The 27,996-nt window shown below is 45.2% G+C and overlaps 1 protein-coding gene across 2 annotated transcripts in view; it reads right to left on the bottom strand.

Moving 5' to 3' along the window:
- The window catches only part of LOC106721818 (AP-1 complex subunit beta-1-like), a 77,366-nt gene that overhangs the window by 39,995 nt on the left and 9,375 nt on the right, over positions 1–27,996 (bottom strand). The window contains exons 3-6 of one of the 2 annotated variants that reach the window (XM_025193786.1): positions 27,075–27,267; positions 7,742–7,783; positions 6,703–6,849; positions 5,226–5,371 (exon numbers count right to left, since the gene is read on the bottom strand). In XM_025193786.1, coding sequence (XP_025049571.1) covers positions 5,226–5,371; positions 6,703–6,849; positions 7,742–7,783; positions 27,075–27,122 — 383 coding nt within the window. In that variant the 5' untranslated portion in view covers positions 27,123–27,267. The remainder of the gene's footprint in view (positions 1–5,225; positions 5,372–6,702; positions 6,850–7,741; positions 7,784–27,074; positions 27,268–27,996) is intronic. The other variant, XM_025193787.1, reaches the window with a different exon arrangement.

Raw genomic sequence — 27,996 nt, 5'->3', positions numbered from 1 at the left:
GGCGCTTTAACAGACGCTCTGCATCTGTTTCTCTCATGAAAAAGGAAGAGGATGCTCTGGGCCATAGATCAAAGCTGTGAGTGCTGGAAGCAAAGGAAGGAGGGAAGTGGAATGAGTACAGGGCATAGAGAAATAGCTACCCAAGGCAGAAATCATAGTTTGCACCAGCAGTGCTATTAAGCAAGGCAGGCCCTCCACACTACTGGATGGCTGGTTCTCCATGAGAGCAGATGGGTTTGATGTTGGGTCTCTGCTTTATTCTTTACTCCTCAAGATGGAGAAACATGTCCCATGAAGGTGGATGGGATTTATACTCATCTATTCAACGTAAGATATTTAACAACATATGCTTTCTACTTAGATGTGGGGTTTATACAGAACATGCACTCTGCACTGGCTTTCCTTCACGTACAAGTCAAGGTGTGAGCTGGCACCAGGGTAGCCAAACTTTTTAAACCTTCTAGCCACAGACTAAAACCAAGAGTTGCAGAAAACAAAAAACTTTGAAAATGGGCATGTCCCAGAATCAGAAGATTGCAAGCCCTGGCCCTACTCAAATAATAATTTAAATAAATGAGCAAGAATTTAAGAAAATCAAAAGTAGAAAATAATAACCAGCAAGAGAGAGAAAGAATGTTTTTAGTTAACTACTTCTCTCTAATATTAGCCACTTCCAAACAGCCCAGGAGCCACATGAGGATCATGAACCATGGCTTGGCTCCCCCAACTTAGATCCAAAACCCTAGGTGCCTTGGACGCTCTTTTCCTTAGTCACTTTGTCTCCCTATACCTACTTGTCCCAGCAGCTGAGCTTAGCTAAGGCACTTTCTATCAGGTTCTCTAAATTTAAGATCTTTAGACCTGAAGGAAGGGTATTCTCAGGAAAGAGGGCTCACTCCTAGGTTCCCTAAATTTAAGATGCAAAGGCAGGATATTTTCAGTAAAGAGTGCCCCATCCCTAGATTTGTTTTCCCCATCTGCCTGACCTTCATGCTATGTAACAAGCCCTGGTAACAAAGCCTTTATGGGCACGTGGGCTGCATATCACAGGCCAGGGGACAGATGCTGTTGGAATGAGTGCACTAAAAATGCTGGGAATTCTTACTGCATTGATTTAGGGGGTGAACAAGCACCCTGGACTGCAGTGGGTACAAATTAGTATCATGAGGAAAGGGAACCTTCCCCTTTACTGGCCTTACAACCACTGCTATGGAGAAAGTGCCACATTTGCAAGGAAAGGCGATTCCTATGAAACTCACCCCCATAAGCCAAGTGGGGCAGGAAGCAGCAACAGGAAGACAAGCAAAGTAAAAAAAAAAGATGAAAGGGTTGGGATAACTGGGAATGAAGAGGAAATGGGGACCGTTTACAACTACAGAATGAATGGGAAGGGAAGCTTTCACTGGGGCTCATTCAGCCAGCCCTCACTCCTTCAGTCCATGGGCTTCCTGAACAGATAGCTCCTGGATAGAATCTGGTTATTTAGCAACACGCTCTGAGGCCCTGCCATTCTGGTGAACTGTCCTTAAAACCCATCCCTCACCTTGGTTCACCTGATTCATCTTACTGGACAGGCTGAGTTTCTGCTGACCTCTAATGCCCTAAGCCATCAAATTATACTAGGCTACAGGGCTATTAACTATGTTTGTTGCAAAATCTGAACGTAAATGGTTGAGGGAGGAAAAGGATTTCTTACAGTGAAATCTTTTATTGGAACAACTATGTAATTGGGAGAGAGTTAGACAAGCTTTCCAATGCAAATTATGCTTTGTCAGGTCTGATCAGAATGAGCCAGGCACAGCATAGTAAAAAGCAGTAAAGGCAGAAGAGGTACTTCAGGAGGATTGAAAAAGGAATGGATGGCCTGGGAGGATGAAAATCTTCCAAAGGGACAGTGCCAGCTGAGACAGAAAAGAAGTCTTCCTGGGACTGTCATGGGAGGTAGAGGACAAGATCACAAGATCATCAAGACCAATTGCTACCTGCTCAAAAACTATAAGGAAGCCAAACTGTTGTATGATTCAGATGGTCTATGTGTAGTGTAAATAATATGAGCTGATCTGTACAAAAGCCATATGGGTTGATCACCATGCACTGCAAATTATATTACACATACTGTACATGCTTTGGAATAGAATCCCAAAGGTAAAATAGGGCTTTATACAGTGAAAAACTATAACATAATATATTCAAGTCAGGCAAACATGTGGAATAAAACCTGTTGATTGTAGCTTTGCAAAAGTACAGGAATTTAGAAAGAAAATACATTCAGGCTTGATCACATTGTGGATAAGTAACTATTGTATGTCTCAAGCAAGTATAATTTTCTAAGGTCAATGTAACAGCAGGGCGGGCAGGGTCACTGTGCTCTCCCCTGCCTTTCTCCTTTACCGTGCCAAGTTGCCGACAAGCACCCTCAAATCCTTGTCCACCACGACTCTGATGTCATATGAATTTTATAGGGAGGCTGCCCTTCATCCTCTTGGCCATGGTTCTCCTGTTATCACTTATCCTATTTCTGTACTGGGTGTTCTATGCACCCCAGTCTCATGGGCTATGCGTGGCTCCAACCATCCCTGTACCATGCCCCAAGCCTCACAGATGTAACTGACGTTGTTCGGTCTCCCTCAGCGCCCTCTCCGGCGCTCGGGCTCCCCACGGCCCTGTCTCCCTTGGCGCCCTCTCTGGTGCTCGGGCTCCCCGGCGCCCTGTCTCCCTCGGCGCCCTCTCCAGTGCTCGGGCTCCCCGGCCTCTCCTGCGCTCGGGCTCCCCGCGGCCCTGTCTCCCTTGGCGCCCTCTCCTGCGCTCGGGCTCCCCGCGGCCCTGTCTCCCTTGGCGCCCTCTCCTGCGCTCGGGCTCCCCGCGGCCCTGTCTCCCTTGGCGCCCTCTCCTGCGCTCGGGCTCCCCGCGGCCCTGTCTCCCTTGGCGCCCTCTCCTGCGCTCGGGCTCCCCGCGGCCCTGTCTCCCTTGGCGCCCTCTCCTGCGCTCGGGCTCCCCGCGGCCCTGTCTCCCTTGGCGCCCTCTCCTGCGCTCGGGCTCCCCGCGGCCCTGTCTCCCTTGGCGCCCTCTCCTGCGCTCGGGCTCCCCGCGGCCCTGTCTCCCTTGGCGCCCTCTCCTGCGCTCGGGCTCCCCGCGGCCGTGTCTCCCTTGGCGCCCTCTCCTGCGCTCGGGCTCCCCGCGGCCCTGTCTCCCTCGGCGCCCTCTCCGTGGTCCTGCCTCTCTCGGCGCCCTCTCCGGCGCTTCTTGCTGCCCCCACCCTCTGGGGCTGGGGTTCCCCCGCTGCTACAGGTCCCCTATGAGGCCTCCTCCATCCCCTCTTAGCCTCACCCAAACCGCCGGTTACAAACAGCAAACAAAACACAAGCCCCTGGGCTACAACACAAACTCTAGCCGTCCGGTTATAACATTAATCCAGCCACCCCTAGGGTGCTCCATCCTTTACCAGTCTCAAACGGCTGATGCATTCAGGGCTCTTCCTTCTGCTCGCTCAGGCAGAGCTCCTTCCCCCTTATCTGCCAGCAGGGAACTGTCTCCTGGCCTCCCGCCTATGATTTATATAGGAGCCAGGCCCTGCCCCTTCTTGTCAGCTGACTAGGCAGGTGTGGGTCACTAGTTCCCTCTGGTTGCCTCAGCAACTGGCACCTAAGGAGTTATCCCGAATCTCCAAGTAGCAGGCACCTTAGTGCCCTGCTACAGTCAACGCTGTGACTACAGAAAAGAGAAAGCTGCAGCTTGACAGAGCATTTCCTCTTATGAAATGAAGGCCCTGTACACACTAGCCAACTTGAGGTCATGGTGCTTCCCCCAGATATTGTGCAGCATTAGCTATGGCAACCCTTCCACCTCAAGCTGAAGCAGGTATAGGGATGAAGGAGAACAGAGGTGATCTTGCAGCTTGTTAATATCTTTTTGTTAGGGCTGGTTTGTGAATAGTGGTCTGTATGCTCTCAGCTTTCTCCTCCACTGCAAGTGGCAGCTTTCTGGCAAAATAATTTCCCCAACTGCTATTGGTAAAATTCTTGCCCTGAGCTATTTTGCCTTGTGATTTGTTCACTGACAAATACTTTATCAGAAAAAACTATTTTTCCAGGCAGTTTAACTCTTGTTGGGATGCTGTACTCCAACTTGTTAATGAAGTCATTCAGCTACTCACTGGGGGCTGTGGTATTGGCTGACTCAACTCCTGCCTACTTAGCTATCTTTGGTTAAGGTTTTACTAGACATAAAATGCTTTCCAGTCCTATGAGTTTAGGGGCTATTTAAAACATTTAGAGGATTAAACAAGAGCAGCTGCAACTTCAGAGCTAGGAGACTGAGGGGACCATCTACTTGCTGCCTCACTGGGGCAGAGAAGACTGTAGAGATCAGACTACATTAAAAACACTACATATGGATCAATTTTCTGTTGTAGCTCATACACGCACTGCCTGAATTCTTCATCACATGATATTAAACCTACCTTTCTCAGGACATCTACATTAAAGCCTGTTTGGTTCTTATAGTTGTTCCTTATCAATTTACCTTGAAGAACGTACCAATAGAAATAAAAAAGTTGGGATCAAATGGCCACAACTGGTCGACTTTCTATTAAAAAGTGCCTTGTTTACCTTATAGCCCACTGCACAGGCTCCCTTAAGACAGGCAAAGATGAACAGGAAAGGCCCTGCTTACCAAAGTTATTAAAACTAGACATATAGAGTGGAATTGTCAAAGGCCCTCAGATGCAGTTTAACAGCTACCACTGAAGTCACTGGAACTTTTACTGTAGACTTCAATAGAAAAAAAAAAAAATAGGACAATGTTAAAGGCTTTAAAATCCCACTCAGAGCTAATATGAAGTTCATCACAACTTGCTGCATGATACACTTCTGGTATTTTCCCAACAGATGTAACCCCACAATCCTTCCTCTCATTGGAGAGAAAGTGGAGGAGGGAAAAACCTTTGGAAGGATCTGCACTATGCTTTTAACCTCACTGCACTGATGCTTTACACCCATGGTTAGCAGGTAACTACAGACAACAAGAGTTTAAATAACTAGACACTGATATTATTTTTTTTCACTGTGTCACTGACAGCCTGGGAATATTCAGTGGAATTAACATAGATATTTGCCTTTATTTTTGAGCACTTCACCTTCTGTTCAGCCAGCAAATGGAAACTGATACAGTTAACCCATGAGCATGCTACTTTCCTACCACACAGGCTGGGCATGTGGGTTCCTTACCTGTTCTTATTAAACTGAATGGCAAAGTCAGTCATGTGCTGCAAAGCCTTATTGGTGAAGTTCATCTCCATGTAGATGTGTCCCTGCCTGTGACTGAATGTACCAGAGATCTCCAGTCCTTTAGCCTTCACAGCAGGCAACCAAACCTGAAATGCAACAAGAAAGGGCCTTCAGCATGAATGATGTTTGACTTGGAGAAACATATTCAATCCCATGTAGATTTTGAATGGCTAAAGGCCAAAAGTAATTAAGCCAATTCACTCAGTGACTATGCTGCAGTGCATGTGTACAAGAGAGGCAGGGGGTGGGAACCTGAATCAATGAGGCTCAACAATGAGCGTTCCTGCTGGTTTACAATGCTTGTTGGAACCCTGAAGTGTTCAGTAACATTTAAGTGCTTAGATATACCAGCGGATTACTGTCTTTCACTCTAAAATGAGGCCAATATAATTAAGACGCAGATTTCTTCAGGGAACCTGGTGGTTATCAGAGGCAGTACAATGTTTAACCAAAGAAAATGAGGAGGTAGATTATTTGTTTATACTGAAAAATATCTGTGGAGAATCCTGGATTTAAGTACAATTGATTCAGTAGCAATATTGTTTTTAGCTTGACATTTGCCATGACCTCTTGTGCACTATCTTTTACTTGGTGTAGTACAAGTGATCACAAGCATGCTGAAAACTTGGCATACAATCAGCTGCTGTTTATACACATGGATTTTATATTACAGAAGATTTTAGCTTGTTTATTTTCTGGCTCCATAATAGGGATTAACAAAAGTGCAAGGTTTTGTTGCACTAGGAGGCTCCAAAAGGGAATCTGGTGAACACACCAATAACATAAGGAACGAAGGACTTCAGAGTGTCTTGGGGCAGGAATAAGCCTAACACCAGCTCCAACAGTTGTTCTTAACTGGCATGCCTTCCGTTTTCCAGTCACGTACATCAGTTTGGCCAAAGGTCTGTTAGAAAAATTGAGTGTGAAACCCTTAAGAGAAAGCAACTTCTCTTGGTGTGTTTGCCATCTCTTTCACAGTTAGGGTAGGTACTTTGGTATCATACTTAGCACTCACCCCAATTACGTGGATTCATTTTATCCCTCAAGTAAGATAATTTCTTTTAAAAAGACTTTGCAATTAATATCAATGCTAACTGAAGGGCATTAAGTCTGGTGGTCCTGCTTCTTTTGGGGCAAAGGGCTAACTCAACTTGTAACAGTTCCTACAAACCCTTCCTTAGTGTAATCATGTTACAGGCAAAAATAGGGAACTGGTGAAAACTGAAATCTCTGGCTGATTATACTTGCCTTCAACAGCTATCACACTTGAAGAAAGAGGATTTGTCTAATGGAATGGAATTCAACTAGCCTGTCCCAGATCGGCAAAGGGCACAATAAAGGGAATAGCTGAAGAACCTCATGAGCTCTATGCTACCAGTGTCAAGCAACGTGCTGCAGTAAGGTTTCTCTTACGTACAGATTTTGAAGCCACATATCCACCGGGGGCCATGCCTATACCGGATGAGAGTTCAAATAGGTCGTTGAGTCCACTGCTCACCACAGCTGGGGTGGGCGAAGGGGCGAAAGTGGCAGGCACGGAGGATGGAATGTAGGTCTGCCCCACCTGAAGGAGTTAAGAAAGGTTACCGATTAACATCACCAACAATGAATGCTGCTTATTAAATAAAGCATGAACTCGGGAAATAACCTGAATATTTTAAAGCACTCTGCAGCCTCCCTGCTGAATTATCAATAGTGTTAAATAATGTATATGAATTCTAAGGCTCTGGGGAACTGAACCCTGCAATCTGTGCTGTCACCTCAACCATGTGATGGACTTGAAATCACCACTAACAATCCTCCTGTCCTCACAAACAGACAGAATGGTCTCCATGGAGGGAGGCTGGTGAGAGAGCAGGCATAAGGGAACAATTCTGTTCAGATCTGAGAAAAGGGCAAGAGGATCCCAATCTGTTCCCTTTCCCTGTGCTAATTTTCATGGTCTTACTGAAGGACTTTCCACATCCAGAAATAGTAAGGGAGTCATGATGCACCTGGAAGCACATGGTCATGACCTCCCATCAAAGGCTAGAGTTCTCTATTCTTAATCCCATGGTTACAAATGGTTCACCTGCACACAAGTTAGGAGTCTAGGCTCATCTGCATGCCAGGAGACGAGAGCCTCCTTTCCACAAGTGAGGTCATTTCTTCAAAGGACTTAGTTACCACCACCACCAGGAGACAAAAGATAGCCAGCAGAGATTACAGCACCCCTCTGTTGTTCAGCAGAGTTGGAAGACAGCTTTCTCTCCAGAGATACCAGTATTGAAGAATTTATCTTAACACAATGTAGCTTGGGACCGAAGGACCTGCCTACCATCCCTGGTGGTTACAGCAGTCTGTGTTCCCAAGCATTTTTGGTTATTAAAGCAGCCAGATGTGTGGGGAAAGATTATGTTAAAAACATGGTATGTGCGAGGGGGCTTTGTTGGGAAAAAAAATGGAATGGCACTTACTGCCGGACTTCCGCCAATGCCCCCGCCAAGGTCACTGCCAAGCTGAAAGAGAGAAAGGAGGGAAAGGAGAGAAAGAGAGAGTTTGTTTAAGCAAAGTGTCAGATGCTAGGAATAGGGTTTTCAAGTCCATTTGACTTAATCACTGCCAGAGGGTCTCACTCACTCACTACATGCAGGATTGATTGTTGAACCATAAGTTGTGAAAGTACAAAAAATGGTGGGTTTCTAACGCTAACAGCATGGCCTGGAGAGAAGATGGAAAGTCAGCTGGGCACCTTGTAACGCTTTTAATAAACAAATTTTAATTGATCTCCCCCTGCCAATGGGATTAAAAGAGGCAGTGGGGGGTTGGGGAAGGGAACTGATATTTTCCAGGTTGATACATGAAAATTACAGGCCACACATGAGCCTATCTAATTTTTAAAAAAATCTGTGAAACTGTCCTTGAGTTTCATGCATCAGCACTTTCCCCTTCAATCCACCATGCTGCCCATGAGCAGTCTTAAACAGTTCTATAAGAACCAGGTGGAGGGAAACTGATAGAGGATAAAAAAATATAAAGCGACAGGGAAGCTCATTTCAGTTTTGGGTTTCTAGGGAGTCATTACCAACCACAGAAAAGAATAAATAAATAAATGTTAAAAAAAAGACTAGAATTATTTAAATGCTTCTTGGCTATGTTTCCTTTAAGGGGTGACTAATTTCAATGCCTTGGGAGGAGAAAAGAAAGAAGCATCCACTTCTCATCTGCCCCCTATAACAACTCAGCAGCATGCGTTTTTCCTCCAATGAGTGCTCTGCCCACAAGGGAATAAAAGAGTTCCATTGGTCCATGGGAGTAACTTGACAGATAATAGATTTAACTTTAGGTCACAACATAATGCACTGGTTCAATAATTATCCTATTTAAGCTACTTCACTGGGATTATGCGCAGCTAATATTGCCAAACTTGCTCCACTTCAAACGACCTGAATTCCAAATCCTGCCTTTGTGCTCTGTTTCCCTGCTGGAACTCTTCTTCTGAAGCTGTGTTTCCTTGAAGCTCACCTTTCAGTCACTGTTTGCTTTTTAGGCTTACCATTAACTTCCTCAGAAAAAAACCAACACATTTGGATTCTTTGTCTAAAAGACGTTAAGCATGATGTACACTTCTGAGTTTTCAAGAGAGAATTCGGTAATGGGGACAGCTTATGGCATACTACGCTGGCTAAAAGCTGGGATCATGCAACAGTATCTGATTAAAACAGATTTAAGTAATGCTACAGCTACTACAATGCTCTTTCATAGAAGCATTTATCATTACTATTAATATTTATAAAGCACCAGATGACTGACAGCAATGAGGAAACTATTATCATATACTGAATAACTACTTAGATCTTAAATCTGCAGGTTTATCTTAGCTTTAAAGCTCTTGTCCACAGGAATGTTATCCATCTCCTGCCATACAGCTCTCTCAGTCACCTGCAGAACACTGATCTAAGGACAAACACAGAAGACAACCAGGGACAACAGAGAGCACATGGAAAACATGTGGCAATATAAGGAAGGGCTCGCTTGCCAGGGCAACAGAGAACATTATGTGGAAGGTTCTGTTGTATATGAGAGTGTTTAGGCACATGTCCAGCAAACTGGATCACCAAAAGATTAGTAGGGATGCACTGATAGACATTTTTTGGGCCGATACTGATGGCCTATTTTTAACGAGCCGTTATCGGACAATATCAATCCGATTGCTAATATGCAGCATGGAGAATGGTGTCCATCTGGTAAGTCTGTTGTGGGGGAAGGGGCAGATCGAGGCCCCTACAGTGAGGGAGGAAGTGGGGTTGGGGCAGAGGCAGACGCTGCACAGCCAGGGCAGGGCACGGGACGGAGCCATGAGAGGCTCGTCTGGGGGGGGGGGGGGGGGGGGGGGGAGGGGGGGGAGCGGCGCCATGGGACGCGCGTGGGGGGGGGGGCGGGCGGCAGAGGTAGAGGAAGATAACAGATAGTGACTACGAGCTCAGAACCTACAAGGCTCCCCCATTCAAATTCTCTCCTGCTGTACTGCAAACATGGAGACCACCCTCGCTCTCCCACAAAGCCCTGTTTTCTGATGGATTTTGGGGCCAACACATGTTTGTATTTTAAATCAGTTAAAATATGGCATATTAACGTATCCCTTTTTAAGGCAGTGGACATAGGAAGCCTTGTAGCAGCTTAGAGGACATATGCACTAAGTCACCAGGGCATATATTGAACAAGGGCAGGACCCTCACAGCTGATGTGTGTGAAATCCTTGGCTCTATCAAATCCTTGAGCTGTCTGGATTTTCCCAAACTCTTGGGTATATCTCTGTGTCTCCTATATCTTGAAGTCATAATGCTGCTTACTATGAAGTAGGTGCTAAAGAACAGTGCAGATCTCATTAAAATATCCCCTGGTCATAAGATCAAAGAGGTTCTTTCTACATGAAGCTCTCAGTCCGCTCCCCTCCCAAGGTCACACCAAAACCTAGGTCTACTATCTGGAAGTACAATCCTCCAGGCTGCCTTTCATTTGAACTCTATCCTCCCGCACTGCTGCAGCAACCACTTCTTCATGTCTCTCTCAATCATAAGCCTCAGGGTCTTTACCTACTGTCACTCAAGGCAGAAAGCAAGGAGCTCTGTGGGCAATGGCAGAACTTACAATTTCTCATAGTTCGCTCAAGAGACAACAGATCAGGGTGAATGATTCCCCTGTCAAATAAGGACCAGAGAAAGGCCCCAAAAGTCAGCAGTAGGACATAACCATGTTCTGATTAATGCCAAGCTTGTATAATGGGGTTTATTAATCTTTTGGCTGCTAGGTTCCAACCTGCTCTAACAGAGTTTGAAGCAGCAGTGTCCTGATATACAGAAGGCTTGCAATCTGAGCTGCAAGTTAGGAGAAAAATATCTGAATGCTTAAGCATTGCAAATGGCTTGCTGTGAAGCAATCATATGCAACCATTACAAACCTCTTCTATTTATATTTGTGCCTGTAGGTGACAGAGAACTTATATTGCACTTTATATTGAAAGGCAGTGAAGTCCAAAGCAGAGTGGGGGGAAGGAAAAGAGAGAAACAGAACCAATGATGGAGGGTCTGGCAAGACACCGCCATGATACTCTCATTTCCAAACATTGTATAGTTCTACGGTTTCTGGAACAGTTGTTTCAAACAATAAGAGAAAAAAGCTCTTCAATCACACACCAAGCATCTTATGTAAAGTACTATGGAAATGACTGAATAACTTTGCATAATCGAACCAGATGTTTTTATCTTTTTTTATCTGTTCCCTACTAAGTTCATCTTAAAAAGCCAGAGGCAAGGGACCCAAACTGAAAGACAATCAGTTCTTTATAGCTCTGGCAGTCATGGGATGGTGTTGGGGGTGAGAAGGAGGGGGAAGAGGGGAGAGGGAAGGGAATGAAATGGTTGGGGACCATGAAGGCATTTATACACTGTCCATTTTCCCAAACTCACTTCCTTCTTTTGGTGAAAAAATCTCCAGATTTATTGTTCATTTTCAGAACGAGAATCCCTACCTCTCACCTCTAAGGGGTATGGATGGATTTGATACCCTAGACCAGGGGTGGCCAACCTGCAGCTGCAAAGCCACACGCGGCTCTTCGGAAGTTAATATGCATCTTTTTAAATCTTTGCATAAGCACACAGTGACCAGCTTTGATAGCCATTATGTCACGTTGTGTGCTTGTGCGAAGATTCAAGGAGATGTGTATTAACTTCTGAAGAGCCGTATGTGGCTCTGGAGCTGCAGGTTGGCCACCCCTACCCTAGACAGTTTCCCATAGCCCTTTTTTGATATTGATATCTCCTTACCTTCTATCACTTACTTGCTGCAAAATAGTTATGTCCCTGCAAACAGAAGAAGTTTGATTGCGGTCCCCATTAAGCCTGCCAGTCTCTTCCAACTCAGCCAATGTGTCCTGGTACAGCAATGCAAAGCCCTGCAAACACTCTGCCAACTCTTATAACATGGCACCAAATACAGCTGATGCATAACGAGGAGGCTGCTGAGCTATGATATGGAGCAGGAGTCCCTTGGGCAAGCCTTCTCAGCAGAGTCAGCACTCGCTAGAGAGCATATGGAAAAAGTAAATTGGGACATAAAAGGCTATATTTTTTCTTTAAGCAGCAAATGCTGCAAAATAGATGTAATAAGTGCTAGGTTGAGTCCTGGAAACCCTATTCACAACAGCATCAAAATGAGCAACTTCTAGTGGATGATGTAATTATGAACAGTACTATAAGGTGGATACATAACTGGTTGGGTCTACTTAACGCATGCAGAGGGGAAATAAAAATTGTGGATTGTTTGCACTGCCTGGCACCATTTTTGTGGTACTGATGCAGCAAGTCCCGCCCCCGCCATCTTGACTGGCCAAGAGCCCCCACCCCTTGCTCATCATTGGCCAATAGGGTTTCCCTTTGTGAAGCCTGGCCCCTTGCCACTGATTGGTGGAAAGGGCTGCCCTTAATGCCCACCCCTCACTGCTGATTGGTAGAGGGTGGCGGGGCTGCAGAAAAAGCAGCCCTCAGTCAGTGGTGAAGGGAGGAGGGAGTGGCCATCATCTTGGCTGCTTCCCTTTCTGCTAGTGGTTAGGGCTGCGCGAAACTTCGCCGGCTGTTTTGTTTCGATGCGTTTCAAGCTCGAAACAGCAAAATTGAAACAAAGGGCTTCGAATCAGCCTTGAAACAAAATGACGCCAGTCAAAACGTTTAGAAAGTTTCAAGTTTTGAAGCAGCAGCCCAGCCAGGTGGTGGGAGGCAGGGAAGAGCCAGGGCTGTGCTCCCAGTGGCTCTGCATACCCCCACGTGGCTCAGACTGGCGGGGAGTGCAGCCCTGGCTCCCACCGCCTCCTGCTGCTGGGCTGCGCTCCCTGCACAGCTTTGTCTCTCCCTGCCTCCCGATGCCAGGCTGTGCGCTTATCGGCTCCACCAGCCCCACAGAGCACAGCCCGGTGGCGGGAAGCAGGCAGAGCCAGGGCTGCACTATCTCCTGCCACCAGGCTGAGTTCCACGGGGCTGGGCACCACTGGGCGCTGAGCTCAACGGAGCAAGGTGGAGCACAGCCCTGGGGCTGAGCCCCTCCTCCTCCACCGGGCTGCAAGCTGCTGGGAACCCAGCCTGGGGGAGGTGGGGGCAAGCCACTGGGAACTGGGCTGGGTTCCCAGAGCCTTGCAACCCTGGGTGAAATGTCGAAACTGTTTCAATGAAACAAAAAGGAACAGTGCTTGTGAAATGAAACTTGAAATGAAACACTGTTCTGTCGAAACACAAGTTGAAGTGAAATGGTGCTTTTCGCACAGCCCTACTAGTGGATCTCCTCCTCCCAACCCCGGTGGGCTGTGAGGCTGGACTGCAGTGGTTGGCTGGCTCCCACTGGGGAGCAAGCATTTTATTTTTACGGTTTTTTCCTCCCCAGACATTTCATGCAAAATCACAGAGAATGCCAGTTTCTGCAGTGATCGTGGAAACTGCCTTTTTTCACAGTTTCCACAAAAATCATGAAATCACAATTTGAGTAGATCCCTAATCATTGTACTCATCAATGGCTCAACACCTAGTCAGGATGAGGTATCAAGTAGGGTTCCCCAAGGATTTCTCCTGTGTCTGGTGTTAATATCTTCATTAATGGTTTAGACAATGTTTAGCAAATTTGCAGATGACATCTAGTCGGATAGAGTGAGAGACACTCCAGAGAGTGGGGCTACGATCTAGAATACCCTGGATAGACTAGAAAAGTGGTCTGCAATCGATCAGATTAAATTCAACAAGGACAAATATAAAATCTTGCACCTGCGATGGAATAATTGTGTGCACAAATACAAACTGAGAAGTAACTGGCTAGGCTGCAATATTGGAGAGAAGGATCTGGGGGTTACAGTAGACCACAACCTGAATATAAGCCAACAGTGTGCTCTTGTTGAAAAAAAATACCAACAGCATACTAGACTGTATTAACAGGAGTGCCACTTGCAAATCAAGGGAAGTGATGCTTCCATTCTATTCAGCACTGGTGAGGCCTCACGTGGAGGCTGTGTCCAGTTTTGGGTCTCGCACTAAGGATGTGGACAGCTTGGAAAGAGTCAGTACACAGCAACAAGACTTGGGAGACAAGACTTACGAGGAAAGGCAGATGATGGAGATGGGCTTTTCTCCATAACTGTAGGGGAAGGACAAGGAACAATGGCCTCAAGCTTCAGCAGAGGAAATGTAGAGACTAGGAGGAAATTTCTGACTTTGAGGGTGGTCAAGCATTGGAATAGGTTACTTGGAGAAAATGTGGAATCTCCACTCCTGGAAGTTTTCAAGAACAGGCTGGACTGATACTTCACTGAGATGCTTTAGTCAGGATTATCCTGCCTTGGACTTACAAACTCTCCAAGTCCCTTCCGGCTCTACTTTCCTATGATTCTATGTTTTGGCATGATCTAGCTTCTTCTGCCTTCATCTTTCCAGAGTATCTACACTTTTCCAGCACAGAAACTAGTTCCAGCCTGCATCTTTCCTCTGCTGTAGGATGCCCAGGGTTGATTTTACACTGAACTTAAAGGATAGAGTAAGGTGGTAACAGTAATGTCTACGAGCAACAATGAGAGAGGAGGAAAACAGCAAAAACAGGAACCAATTACCCATTGAATGTCCTCTCCCATCTGCCAAATTCAAAAGGAAAGAAGCACATATATCAAATCAAGTGTAAAGTGACGATGAACTAGTTTCCCTGGAGAGCTGGTAGCTTCTGTTAGCCATTTCCATGCATTTTACGAGCTGATTTCTAATTGGCCAGCAGGAAGACTTTCAAGGAAATGCAACGCATCCCCATGCTACATACACAAGCAGAAAATTAGGGGCAGATCTGATGGTGGAATGCTAAGGGTATGTAAAGTGATGGGACTGACAAAGCTGAGCGACCATTCTCACTGGTGATGAATTCTCACTGGTGACGTTGGATGGGTGAAGAACAACCTATAGGTGACTCTCTGGCGTGGGTTTATGTAATAATACAAGTACCTGCACAGGCCTTAAACTGTTTTGGGAATTGATAACCTGGCACTGTCCTGAAGAAGCAACTACCGAGCACCCCATCTCCTTCTCCATGGTGGAAATGCAGGGTCTAAGCAGCCATTTCAATGGAGGGGAGTGCTGCATATGAAAACTGTGAAAGCTTGGACAGTGTTGCATAAAAACGAAGGACAGTGACTGGGGCAAGACTGGATTGTGGTAACAAGACTGCCACAAGAAAATCAAACTCTGCTAATGGCTTGCAACCCATTAGGCATTTGGACAGTGGAGTGCTTGCAGTACCCAATACCAGACTCATGCCATAAAATAATAAAAGTGGCTAAAATTGTTGGCAGAGTCCTGATGCGCTCATCACATATGTGTATCTAAGAAAGCACTTTAAAGAAAGGCTGAGCCAGTGAAGGCAAGGAAACTGCATATGCATTTCATTTGCCCTAGCAGCTAAAGAAAACAAAAGACTAAATATCCATCTCAAAAGAAACCTGTTCTGCATGTCACATCCTCACATTTCTCAAAACAGGCACCCAATGTCACTCTAAGGTGTTAAAAATGTCTGAACCATTCAGTGCATGTCTCTGCTAATGTACCCCACTGATAAACAAATACCCCAAAACAAGTTTGGTGATACTTCTAAGTATCCTGTCTGACACTCAAGGCCCATCATCTGTGGTTGACCTATAATTGCAGAGGCGGCAGAAACACATTCTTTGCATCTAGATAATCAAAAACAGGAGCCAGGCAATTAACAGTTATGATCCAATGATCAACCTTTTCCTCCCTGTTTTGTTTGGACTTTAAATGGCCAACCATCCAGAAAAATGCTTTGAAGACACAGTATAAGAGCTAAGCAGACTTGTCATCAAGTTCTGTGCAGTCCAGACCAGAAGCCATCCTGCCACCCTGTCAAATAGCTGGCTGGGGAAACACCGTGCATCTGGGTCCTAGAAGGCAGTTCTCCTTAAGTGTTCCTGGGGATAACTGTTCTTCTGGTGTGGTTTAGTACCCGCCGAGGTGTTGGGGCTTAAAGCCCACTTTATGGAAATGGGAGGCTCTTCCCTAGCTTGCTCCTGCAGCCATATGGTTGAGGGTAGGCAAAACTTGGTGGCATCTGCACCAAAACCCTGGGGGCTTGGGCCTGCAAGTAGGATGCCCACCAAAAGACTTTGGAAATATGTGAAGCCCTTGGTGGGGGTGGAGGATGTTTGCCGGTTGCAGGGCCACTTATGGTTCTGGGCTAACTCATGGATTTGGACTTGATTTGGCTGATTTGGCTTGAAACAATTAAAAAAACATTTTTTTAAAGAAAAGCCAATAAGTGAAGGACCCACACTTTGAGGCTGTACAGGAACTGCTTCCTGCCTGCACTGGGTAAAGATCTCTGTGTGGCTCAGAAAATACTAAGGACTAATAGCTTATTTTATATTGGGAAAGATATAGTTCACTTTATATTGAGAAAGAGTCTTTTCTGTCATTTAGTTCTGTAACTTGTTGGTAGTTATTAAAGCAAGCCTTTCTGCTATTCATCAACCAAGTGTTGTGTCAATTCATAAAGCACTAGGTTAGAAATTCGGTTTTTAAATGCAACAGGGAGTGGCTGGTAGCCACAGTGGCTTGGAGGAAGATGCTAGACTTCTGTACAAATGGCAACAGCATTGTCACCTGCCCTTGACCAACTTCAACATTTTCTTCATGCTAGTTGACTCCAATGACACTGCAGATGCTCTGCAGTTAAAGTGCAACTGCTCTGTAACTTCAGTGCGCAGTTGTGCTGACTTCTACAGTAACTCCGGCATTGCTACTCTACATTAGAGAACCTATTTGCAGTGTAAAACAGATTTGTAAGGAAGGAAACTTCCAAAATGTTTGTTCATACAATGGGTGGTAGAAGACAGGCTTCCACAATCATTTCTGCATTGTTACATAATGTACATGGAGGGTGTGTAACAAGAAAGGGGCTGAGCTAGTGAAAGAGGCTGCAACAATTTCCTTTCAGACCTAGCCAGATCTTTCAGTGCAGTGATGTAATGCATAGAGCCATAATTTATGGGCTAACAGGATATGCATTATATATATATTGCATTCAGGAGCTCCATGTTACGGATCAGGGAGCTAGATGAAAACGTTTGGGTTCTTGGTAACACAGTACACTGATTCCACCTCACAGCAAGGAATATGAAGCATTTACTGACTAAAATCAATTGATCTGGTTGACTACACAGCTGAAAAACAAACAGCTGCCGGCGTGACGATCGATTCAGGCTACTTCTATTTAATGTAGAAGAGACTGTGCATGCTGCCTTCCTACAGCTCTGGGGCTGTCGACACTCCGCTTTGCAGATTCGTCTTTCCTTTGGCTCACGCTTGTACATTTTCAACGCTTTAGCTAGAGGCTTCTTATTGTGTATGGACTTTTCTGAGCAATGAGATTAGGGTTGAACAGGAGGCCTTGTGTGGAGTTACTGGCTTGCATGAATGCAGTGGTGTTGGTACATGATAAGGACAGTGCACACTAATGGAGCTGCACCACAGGATACAACGGACCATAGATTTCAGTAGCACTTACTGTCAATAACTCCCCCTTTGCAGTGCTTGTATTAGAATTAATTTTATCAATATTCGTTAGTTATTTGTTTTGATTTAAATAATAACTGGTGTCTAAATAATGCTCCAGCTGCCTTAACACTTAATTAACATATCATAACCCCAACATCCGTAAACCATCAAACAAGAATTCAGACAACCAGTGACTAAGAGATGTCTTTTCAAACCCATTCTGTTCCAGAAATATACCCTCAATCCTCTCTAGAAAGTGTATTAAATACATATTCTGGACTAACAAAGTGAGCTCCGGAAATAGTCAAGTATCCCCATTTTACAGACAGGGGAACTGAGGCATGGGTAATTTTAAGTAGAGGTGCACCAATACAGATTTTTGGGGCCAAAACTGATATCCGATTTTTAATGGGACATATCAGCTGATACCAATACAATTTCCGATACAGCATGGAGAGCTGCCTCCCTCTGGTAAGTCTGCTGTGGTGGAGGGGAGTGGGGAGGGAAGGGGCATGGAGGGGCAGATCAACCCCTGTCCCCCCACGGTGAGGGAGGGGGCAGAGGAAGGGGAAGGTGCTGTCCAGGCAGGGTGGAGCAGGGTGCTCATCAGGGGTAGGCACAGCTCCCACCGCTGCACAGACCCCAGGAGGGCACAGGGGGTGGGGGGCAGGGGGACATGTGCCCCCGAATCTGCATGGGGTGGGCTGCAGCTGGGTCTCTTCTTGCTGTGGGCTGGACTCAGGGCAGGGGCTGCAGAGGGGGCAGAAGCCACCCTAAGTTTCGCCATAACTCCCTCCCAGCGCCGCTGCCTGCTCGTCTGCCTGGCGCAACCCCGGCTCTTCTCAGCTCAGCTGCCCCCAGTGAGCCGGGGGTCCGTTCCGCACCCCAACCCTGTCCTGGCTGGGTAGCACCTGCCCCTGCCCCTTCCCTCACCATGGGGGGAGGGAGGTGTTGATTTGCATTTATGAGCCAAATTATCAGCCCCATTGGGCCGATTTCTGATCCAGCCAATTTTCTTTATATCAGTACCCATTGGATCGATGCATTGGTACACCTCTAATAACTTGCACAAGACAACACAGCAAATCAGTTGTAGAATTGGGAACAGAACACATCATCCTAGAACAATCCTGTGTTTTAATAAATAAATCCATCTACTTGCTTTAATGCTGCCAGGATATAAGCAAAGCTAAAACCATTACAGAAAGTAATCAGTAATAAGTATCTATAAAACTATAAAGTGGTTTCAAGTTTTAAAAAAAAAGAATTTCTACTGGCCAGTTCCCACTAGAGACGAATGGTCAGACTTTTAATTCACTGGCTTTGTTCTTTTCTATACACTATAAGGAATAGTCATGTGAAACTGGTATTCAGATAACACTATATACTCCAAATTCCCCAGCTTCACACTGATAATCAGATCTTGGGTGCCTGAGGTCAGGTAACATCAGAAGCCCAGTGATTCTTGCTGATTTTTGGTTTGATGCATGGGGAAGCATGACCCACAACTGAAGGGCAAGCAAACTGGTGACCCAAACCCAGGGAGTGCTGCAGGTATAGGCTTGTAGCATTGCAGTGCAAACCATTGGGAAGCCAAGGTATTGGCTTTTTCACTGAAATAAAACACATGAGGTCAAGCAGGCCTGAGCCACAGCAAGTCTAATCTCATCCTAAGTATTAGTGAACACATCTACCTGCCTTACAATCTTCTCTAGAGTCTGCCAAGATATTCTACTTCAGGGAATTATTACAGGAAGTCTGAATATCCAGTATTTATTAGGCAGCTGCACAGTCCTGGGCATAAATCAGTCTGACAAGCTGCCAGTCTCATGTCAATAACATTATTTTAGATGAATGGCTGGCACATTAAAAAAAAAAAAGCCTTTACAGAACAGACAAGTCAAGCAGCCTATTTCAACACATTTCCTGTCCTGCTCTGGAGGTTAAAATGGGCACTGCTTTGTTATGTTGCCATATAACAGTTAAATGTGCAGGATTACAATACATGCCATCTCTGGTTGTTTGATTGTCTGGTTGTTCACTTAGTGCATTTACACCTGATGGGATTTACACCTGATGGGTTCTCAAAGTGTGTGCGTGTATGGGGGTAGAGGTAGGGGGAAGAGGACACACAAGAATGAGACTTTAAGGCACAAAAATAGGCACTGTTCGTTCCAGCAGGGATAGTCACACTGTCCCACCAAGACCTGCATGACAAAGAAGCCTGCACATAATTTGCATTAAGCATAGTCAATCATAATCAGCTGGAGTATGTAAACTCCCCACTTCTCAGCATGCCCTGTTTATTCTCGATTCAAACCACTTCTGCTTGGGTCAAGATGGTACACTGCTTCCTGAAACCTGTAGCCTGATCCAAATGTTCCTCCCCCACATTAACGGATTCTGTCACCACCTTTTGGTATAAGAATGCTTTTCAACTGAAGACCTCAAGTACTTTATAAAGAGCTGGGGGACATGGTCTCTATTTTACAGAAAGAAAAGCAAGAGCTAAAGGAACTGCCCAGGGTCTCAGATGCAGTGACACAGAACAGAACCCAGCTCTCCAGACTCTATTCCCTAAACAACAACCACCACCCATGGTATTATAGTCTGAGTAAGCCTGGGCCACAAGAATATACCTTGGCTGATCCTGTGTTGGGAGCTGAATGTTTTTAAATTTATGTTTTTAATTGTAACATGTACTGAAGCACATTCCCTTTGTGCAGGTACAATGAATACCTAGATCTGTTACAAGGTTATATCAACTGATTCTAGGGCTCATTCTGACAAAATACAAGTTTCTTACTAAAGAAATTAGCCTACTAAATAGCTGGAAGGATCATCTTCCACCAGAGGCGATGCCTAGCAAAGCTGAGCGTGGAATTCAATGAAGGTAATAGTGTCAATTTGCTGGGTATTATGTTCTGCACAATGCATCCCCCAATTCAAATGCACAGAAGAAAAAATATTAAAACGTAGTAGGATAATTTGCTGGGGAAGTTGGAAGCCAGATTGTTGCTTCTCCTGGGCTTTCATGTTTTGTTTCACTAAACACTACAAGCACCCTTCTGAAATCAAACACACTTTCAGTAGAAATGAAGGCTTTACTAAAGGCATACTTTATATACCAGGGTAAGACACAACAGCAGCCTTTCTAGCCAAACCAGAATAACGCATGGCATTTTGATGGAATAGGACAATGGTGTTCAACCTTTCTGGCTGGTGGTTGGGCAGCACCCAGTCCCTCCATGGGCTAGAGGGACTCGGTGCTGCCCAACCACTAGCCAGAAAGGTTGAACACCATTGTCCTATTCCATCAAAATGCCACACGTTATTCTGGTTTGGATAGAAAGGCTGTTATTGTGCCTTACCCTGGTATATAAAGTATGCCTTTGGTAAAGCCTTCATTTCTACTGAAAGTGTGTTTGATTTCAGAAGGGTGCTTGTAGTGTTTAGTGAAACAAAACATGAAAGCCCAGGAGAAGCAACAATCTGGCTTCCAACTTCCCCAGCAAATTATCCTACTACGTTTTAATATTTTTTCTTCTGTGCATTTGAATTGGGGGATGCATTGTGCAGAACATAATACCCAGCAAATTGACACTATTACCTTCATTGAATTCCACGCTCAGCTTTGCTAGGCATCGCCTCTGGTGGAAGATGATCCTTCCAGCTATTTAGTAGGCTAATTTCTTTAGCAAGCAACTTGTTCTTTTCTATACACTGTAAGGAATAGTTATCTGAAACTGGTGTTCAGGAAACACTATGTACCCCAAATTCCCCAGCTTCACACTTCGATAATCAGAAGATCTTGGGTGCCGAGGTCAGGTAACATCAGAAGCCCAGTGGACCCAAACTGGTGGCTGAGGCGGATGTTGTGAGGCCCCATCCTGCTGCACAGAGGCAGAAGGGTGAGAGGGTTGAGAGGGGGAGGGGAGCCCAGCCCAAACCAGATGTGTGGGGGAAGGAGGGATTGCCTGACACTGTGGGAGGAAAAGGATGTGGGCTGGCCCCAACCAGGCAAGGTGGAGGAGAAGGGGGTATGGCCCAGCTCCAATCTGGCCATGTGGGGGGAGGGTCAATCTGGCCATGTGGGGAGGGCCCAGCTCTGAACCACTGCTCAAGGCTTGGTATTCTGGCTGCGGGGAGGGGTGGCGGTATACCCACCGCCAAATTTCCTACCCACAAGGAGGACCCCAGGCCAGATTCTAAGGCTTTGCAAGCCACCATTTGGCCTGTGGACCATAGTTTGAGCCTCCCTGGAATAGGAGACTATTTTAGCTGGGTGATTCTACTAGTAAGCTAAATTTTCAGTTACATGCAAAACACTCATGGCGCCAATGTACTCTCATAAGCCAAGCCACAGACATTGGTTTCAAATGTAAAATTCAGACACGTCAGGTTGTTTCTTTCCACAGTAATTGAGGGGAATTTGTATATGGATACAACAGAGTTAACTTTAAAAAAATTGAGTTACTCGGGGCAATTACTTTCCCATCAGGCCTCTATGTACACACGACAGTTCAGAAGCCATACCATGTTAAAGGCACAGGTCACAAAGCATCCTCTATAATAATTTGCTTCATTTGTGTCTGTCATTCTGTCTGTCACGCTAAAAAAAAATATTTGTGTTCACTTTTCTAGACTTTTAGTGATTGATTTCATTTAGTTATGGTGTACTCTCAGTATCTGAGCAAAAATGGTCCCTTAACACCCTTACTTTAACTTTAACCCATAACACACTTACCAAGGTGAAGCAGAGAATAGATGGCAACTGAATGCAGAAAGAATGGCAAGAGTAAGACCAAATTAAACAGATGAGCAAAGAGGACGTTGTAGAAGAGATGCAATGGAAAGGCAAAGGGTTCACAGAGGCAATGGAAGCCAGGCTCAAAGTCGGACTCGATGATCTATTGAGGTCCCTTCTGACCCTAACATCTATGAATCTATGAAAAGACAACAACAGATTCACTGAAGACGAGATTGAGGAACATAGTTGTGGATTGACGAACACGGTGTGCCAATTGGATAACTATTTAAATTTCCAAGCTGAAAGACCGTCAGATGGCCAATTCCAGAGTTGTTGTCGTAAGAGGAAAGTGATTCTGCCTCCAAGAAGACCATTTCCAGAGTATTTGTAGGATTCAATGACAAATCAGAACAGTGAGCATTACCAGAACTTAAAAACAAACATTTGATCGTACAACAGTGCATTCATTGCCTGTTGAGCAAAGATCATTGTGACAAGATGTACAATTCATGGACCATGTGGAGGACTGAATCCAAATGCACCATGCACGGAAAACCATCAATGTCTGAAGAAATATCCAAAGGAGTTTAGAAAGGAGACACTTGGAAATGTTGATGGATACCCATTGTATACAAGAATACCAGGCAGAACAACCCAAATTGGTAATGACACAAGTGGTAACAGAAACGTGGTACACTATAACAAGTAGCCTATTTTTGCCTGTTATTTTTGACAGGCTTTTATGCTAGTATTTTTATTTGAACAGCCCCCATTCTCATACTTCCCTGTGTGCTGATTCGGTTGCTGGGTTGGGCTGGAGTGATGGACAGTGTCTAGTGGAAGGAAGCAGATGAAAACAGGAAGGGCCAGCAAAGGAGTAAACTACTGTATTTACATAAATACAACATGAGGTTCCCCCTCCCCCCACAACTAGCATGGGGAAAAAAGTCCCTCCTCTTATAATCACATACAAGGAAATCTCACTAAATACACTGTCTATCATTAAACTGGTGCCAAAAGCAGTGTGTGCTCAGCAATGGAAACCAACTATGAAGCTGAATGCAGCCAACACTGAGGAGGACTATAAAACACATGGCCCTGTACAGTATTGGGCAAACATGCCGATGGGAACCTACCACAAGGTAAGTTAGTGCAGTCAATAGGAATAAAGCATATAATAGTGCCCATTAAGTGCACTCCCCCTCACCATCAACTCTTTTTCAAGTATGGGCAGCCATTATATTGCATGCATTTTGACTTCCTCTTCACTCCCACAGCTGAGCATGGATCCTTTGTGGGGGAGAAGGGAGGTATCTGTAGTACACGCACATAATGAGCAGCCCTGAGTCATGGGGTCACCATAGGTTGAAATACTATCGACTCTGGTGAGACCCAGCCCAATGAACTATGTGGTATAAGCCTTTGATTTTGGACTAATATCATACACAGTTTGTACTGCATGTAAATAGGTGCTAAAGTGCTGCTCAAAAATGCGTTTATGGAGTAACTGTGATAAAACTTGCAACAGTTGCCAAAAAAAAGGTAACAAGCATCAATGGGTTACATGACCCCCCAGGGGACAAATTCAAGACAAACCTCCAATAATTAGCTTCTATACCTGGAAAAATACAACAAATGTATAACATTTCCATATACAGAATCTAATTAAGGGGAAGGGGTAAGAGTTGTCTTATAATCAGGATCATCTCCTATTTGAGTAAATATTGTAATCATAGGTTAGGGAAAAGTGTGTCACCATAAAGACCAGCACATCTGAATTCAGGGTCAAACTTGGTCCTTTTCTCCATGAGTGACAAGAACCAACTCTGGCACAGATACAACAGCATGAGCTGAGCATTTTGCATCACTCCTTATGATGTGCTCACATGACAATGACTGAGCACTAAGAGCCATACTTGCATGTCCCCAGTGACTGGCAGGCCCTTGGAAGAGTCTTGAAAGATTAAGAAGGAAGCTCAGAACAGGGAACCCAGGCAGTGATGTGGGGAAAATGCACAAACTGCTAAAGGAGTGTGGCTGGAAGGGGGACAAAGTGGCTCAAGAGGCGAAAAAAACCCCCAGTAACTGAAAAAGATGGAGAGAGTCATTTATGATCCTAATCCGATAATGATGAACTGCCGTGCAGCCACAAGAATCTGAAATATCCCAGCTACCCCTCTGCCATTTTATGACCCTTTACGAACATTAAGGATGAAAGAGTATCACTTTCTTTTAGGGTATTTCTCCATGTTAGTCTTAAAAGAATGACCATTGTTATCTACATAAAAAAACATGAACCATATGCTTGAATAGGATTTTGAACTCGTGCTGGTCTGTACAGCTGATGGTAGAGGTTATAGTTTCAGCTATGATTTAATTTGGACTGGTGGAGCTTGCACAGGTTGCAGTGAGGATGCAGGCAAGATCAGCTGAGGTCAAGTAAGTCCAACCAATACCCTTCCCACAATTCCAGCTCCTTCCCTATGCCAAGGGATGGGTACATTTTCTCACAACTGACCAGGAAACAGTCCAGGAATGTTTCAGTGCAAAAAACCCTGGGATATGTCCTCAGGCTACACATGCAAGTGAGGAAACAAATGGAGCTACAGTAAAGCTTATTCTTCTGAGGATAAGGTAATGTAGACAAGGCTTTGTTATACCCATATCAGGGCTAACTCTGCATTTTAGATGTACTCCCAGAGACTCAATCCCAGGTTCGGGTAATTAAACTTGGGATTTTCCATATATGTAGTTACACAGACACAAGCACACAGACACATAGAGATCATGTTCTCTCACGTACAAAGCACTCAGAAAAGGGTTAGTTAAGGAATAAAGGCCAGCAAAAGAAGGCATGGAGGTATGGGATTTACAGGGAAGAGAGTCACTTGTGTATCTCATGTGTAAGGAGCAGACAACAGGGACAATATGGCAGCATTTCACTGGAAAGCACTGGAAGGAGACACTATCTAGGACTGTGTCCTAACCCATTTGTGATTAGGCAGGCTAACATTTTTAGCCTGGAGTCTGAACCAGGGCTTGACACTCTGCTGAGATGCAGCACAGTGTCAGACAGCAATGAAGAGCACAAACATTACAAGTGACAAGACTTCAGGCCTCCCAATTTGAGAGCTGCATTGCCAAAGTGGGTCACAAAGTTAACCCCTCTCATGCCAACAGTTACAGGAACCCTTTTCCCAACATCTAAAACAGTTGTGCTTAACCTCCAGCTTGCAGGACAGACCCAGCCCATGAAGCCATGTAGCCTGGTGAATGGGGCTCCCCACGGGTCTGGAAATTTGGCAGCAGAGAAGCAGTGGCTATTATTAACACTACCACCACTCCACTGCCAAATTTCCAAGCCCTGCAGGCCCTTACAAGGTTCTACATGTGGGCCTGGGGCCACGCACTGGGACAGCCCTGTGCACCAGATCAGGCCACACACTGGGCCAGCCCCGCACGCCAGCTTGGACACACAAACTGGATCCACCCTGTACATTGATCCTACCCCAATTGTCCAACCACATGGGGCTAAAAGGTTGGACATGACTTATCTAACCCATTTTAGTCCTTAAGTTACTTTCATCCACAAGGTCTCTGGCCAACAACCAAGTGCCTCGATTAGTTGTTGGACATTCAATACAGGTTTGTCTCTGCAACCAGAGATGAAGGTATCTCTACAGGGATTTATGGCTCAAATGCCTCTTTCAAGCTGTCACACGACATTGTTTTCAATTGTATGAATGTAATTAAAGAAATAAAATTAGTTACATTGCACAGCAGTGGCTGTCTCTCTCTTCATCAGAGGTCACTGAACTGAGCTCCCGCTGCTGGGCTTATACAGCACATGCTGCTGAGAACTGCAGCCAAGGACTAGCATGCCTGTTCCACTGATGTGAACTTCAGGCGCATGAACTGCTGCTCAAACAGCACAGAGATCAAATAAGTTGAGCACATCTGATCTCTGTGAATAGCAATGCTAGGGAGGGTTAGATTTGTTTTTACTTCATCAGCTTGTGAAACACCAGAAGTTGGGCTCTGTATTTAATGTCTGTTTTAGCAAGACTGCTACAATGAATGGAGAAGCTGACAAATAAGGATTTGTTGCATCAGGGCTTGTCCAGCTGTACAAACAGCCTCCCACTCCTCCAAAGCTGCCGCCTGATGGTAGAGGCCTGACTCACAGTGCTGAAGGCTAAATGTGCCTTCAGCACTGTATTCAGTGATCTGTTCTCTTACTGAATGGCAGCCACAGATTTAAGACCCGCTGCACCCAATATTCAGTTGCATAATAAATTTTCCCCCTTCTGATTTGGTCATGACAGCTTATGCTCAGCTTGCCCTCCCCAGGCAAGAGGCAGAATGAATTTATTCATTCTCTGGTCTCTGACCCTTTTAATATTAGAATACTACCTTGTGAGTGCCTGTGGTGAAGGGCAGGACTATGTGGAGTAGCAGAGTGCTTCCTCTTGGCCTAACTGCAATTAAGATGTCACCGATACTTAAAGCAAGACATGCTCTGGAGAATACACAAATAGGATGGTGCAGGCTATAAAGATGGAGCTTGTAATGAAATTCAATTGAGTTGGGAACAAGAGGGCACCATGAAAGCCCTTTAGAAGAGGAACTGGTGTATTTTATAATGCTCTCAGACACCTAAGGAACTGACAGGGCTCTTCAATCCTCCTCCCCTCTTCCCAGTGAGAGAAAGCAGGAAATAGTCCTATCGATCTACAATGGGAATCTAAGTTGTGTGGTAGCATTCTTCTTCTAAAGGAAGAACCTGGCTGTGAACTGGCACAGAAGTAACAATGGCTGCTGAGGGTCCCAGTAATCTATGAATCTCTTCAGGTCCCAGTAGCGGGCACTCAGCACAAAGGGAATGAATACCCAAGGTCTTACCAACCGCTGAGACCACAAATGTTTTTAGTTACTGTACAGCATTTGAAATGGAAGAAAGAGTACATTCCTTACCAAACTGTCTAACCCTCCGCCAAGGAGGTCCACAGCACCCATCTGCATGGAGGACACTTGGGGTACATTCACTGGGGGGCCCAGGTCAAGGTTCAGAAGATCACCCAGAAGGTCACCTTGAGATGGGATAACCTGAGGCTGCTCCAAGTTGGTAGTGGCAGTGGTTCCCACAGGGCTGTCTCCTGCGTCAGTGCTGTGGGCAGACAGAAAAATAAATAAGGGAGAATATTTAGTCACTTTTGTTGCAGCCTTTGGAGCTCCAGAGAAGAGAAACTGCAGAACAAAGACCCATGAATGACAGCCAAAAATACAAATGACCCACAAACAGCAACGTGGTACAGCTCCAAGCAATGGTGTTGTTTTTTTGGCGACTGACCAAAACACATGATTTATGATCACCAATTGGAGGCAACAAATAATGGGAATTGGTGGTTAGTGTTTATTGCTTAAGGTGTCCCTGGGTTAGCCAAATTATCTCCTTAGCCAACACACATGGGACATACCAAGTTATTCAACTGTCTTTTCTTCCTTCTAGCAATCGCAACAGTCTGAAGCTTCAGACACAAGGCACAAATGGAAAAAGGACAAATTTATTTCTCTAGCAATTAGCTTTCTTGCTAAAGCATGAAATATAACTTGCCCTATGCCAGCATCTAACTTTCACCTGTTATGAAGTATTCTAGATTTTTTTTTAAACCCAGCTAGCATTATTTCAATGTAAGGTAGTGGGACACACACACACACACACACACACACACACACACACACACGACACAAGATGCACACACACACGACGGGTGGACTGCAAATGCCATAGTGGCCACTCAAATTCCTGTGCATCATTACAATATTTTTATATTCAGAGAAGCTATACAATTTTAGATTCACTTTATGCTTCTCCTACCCCCACACTCCCAACTGT

Source organism: Alligator sinensis, unplaced genomic scaffold (genome assembly GCF_000455745.1).
Source record: "Alligator sinensis unplaced genomic scaffold, ASM45574v1 scaffold345_1, whole genome shotgun sequence".
Lineage (NCBI taxonomy): Eukaryota > Metazoa > Chordata > Crocodylia > Alligatoridae > Alligator > Alligator sinensis.
The sequence above is the reverse complement of the archived record's forward strand: the minus strand, read 5'-3'. Positions and strand labels throughout refer to the sequence as shown.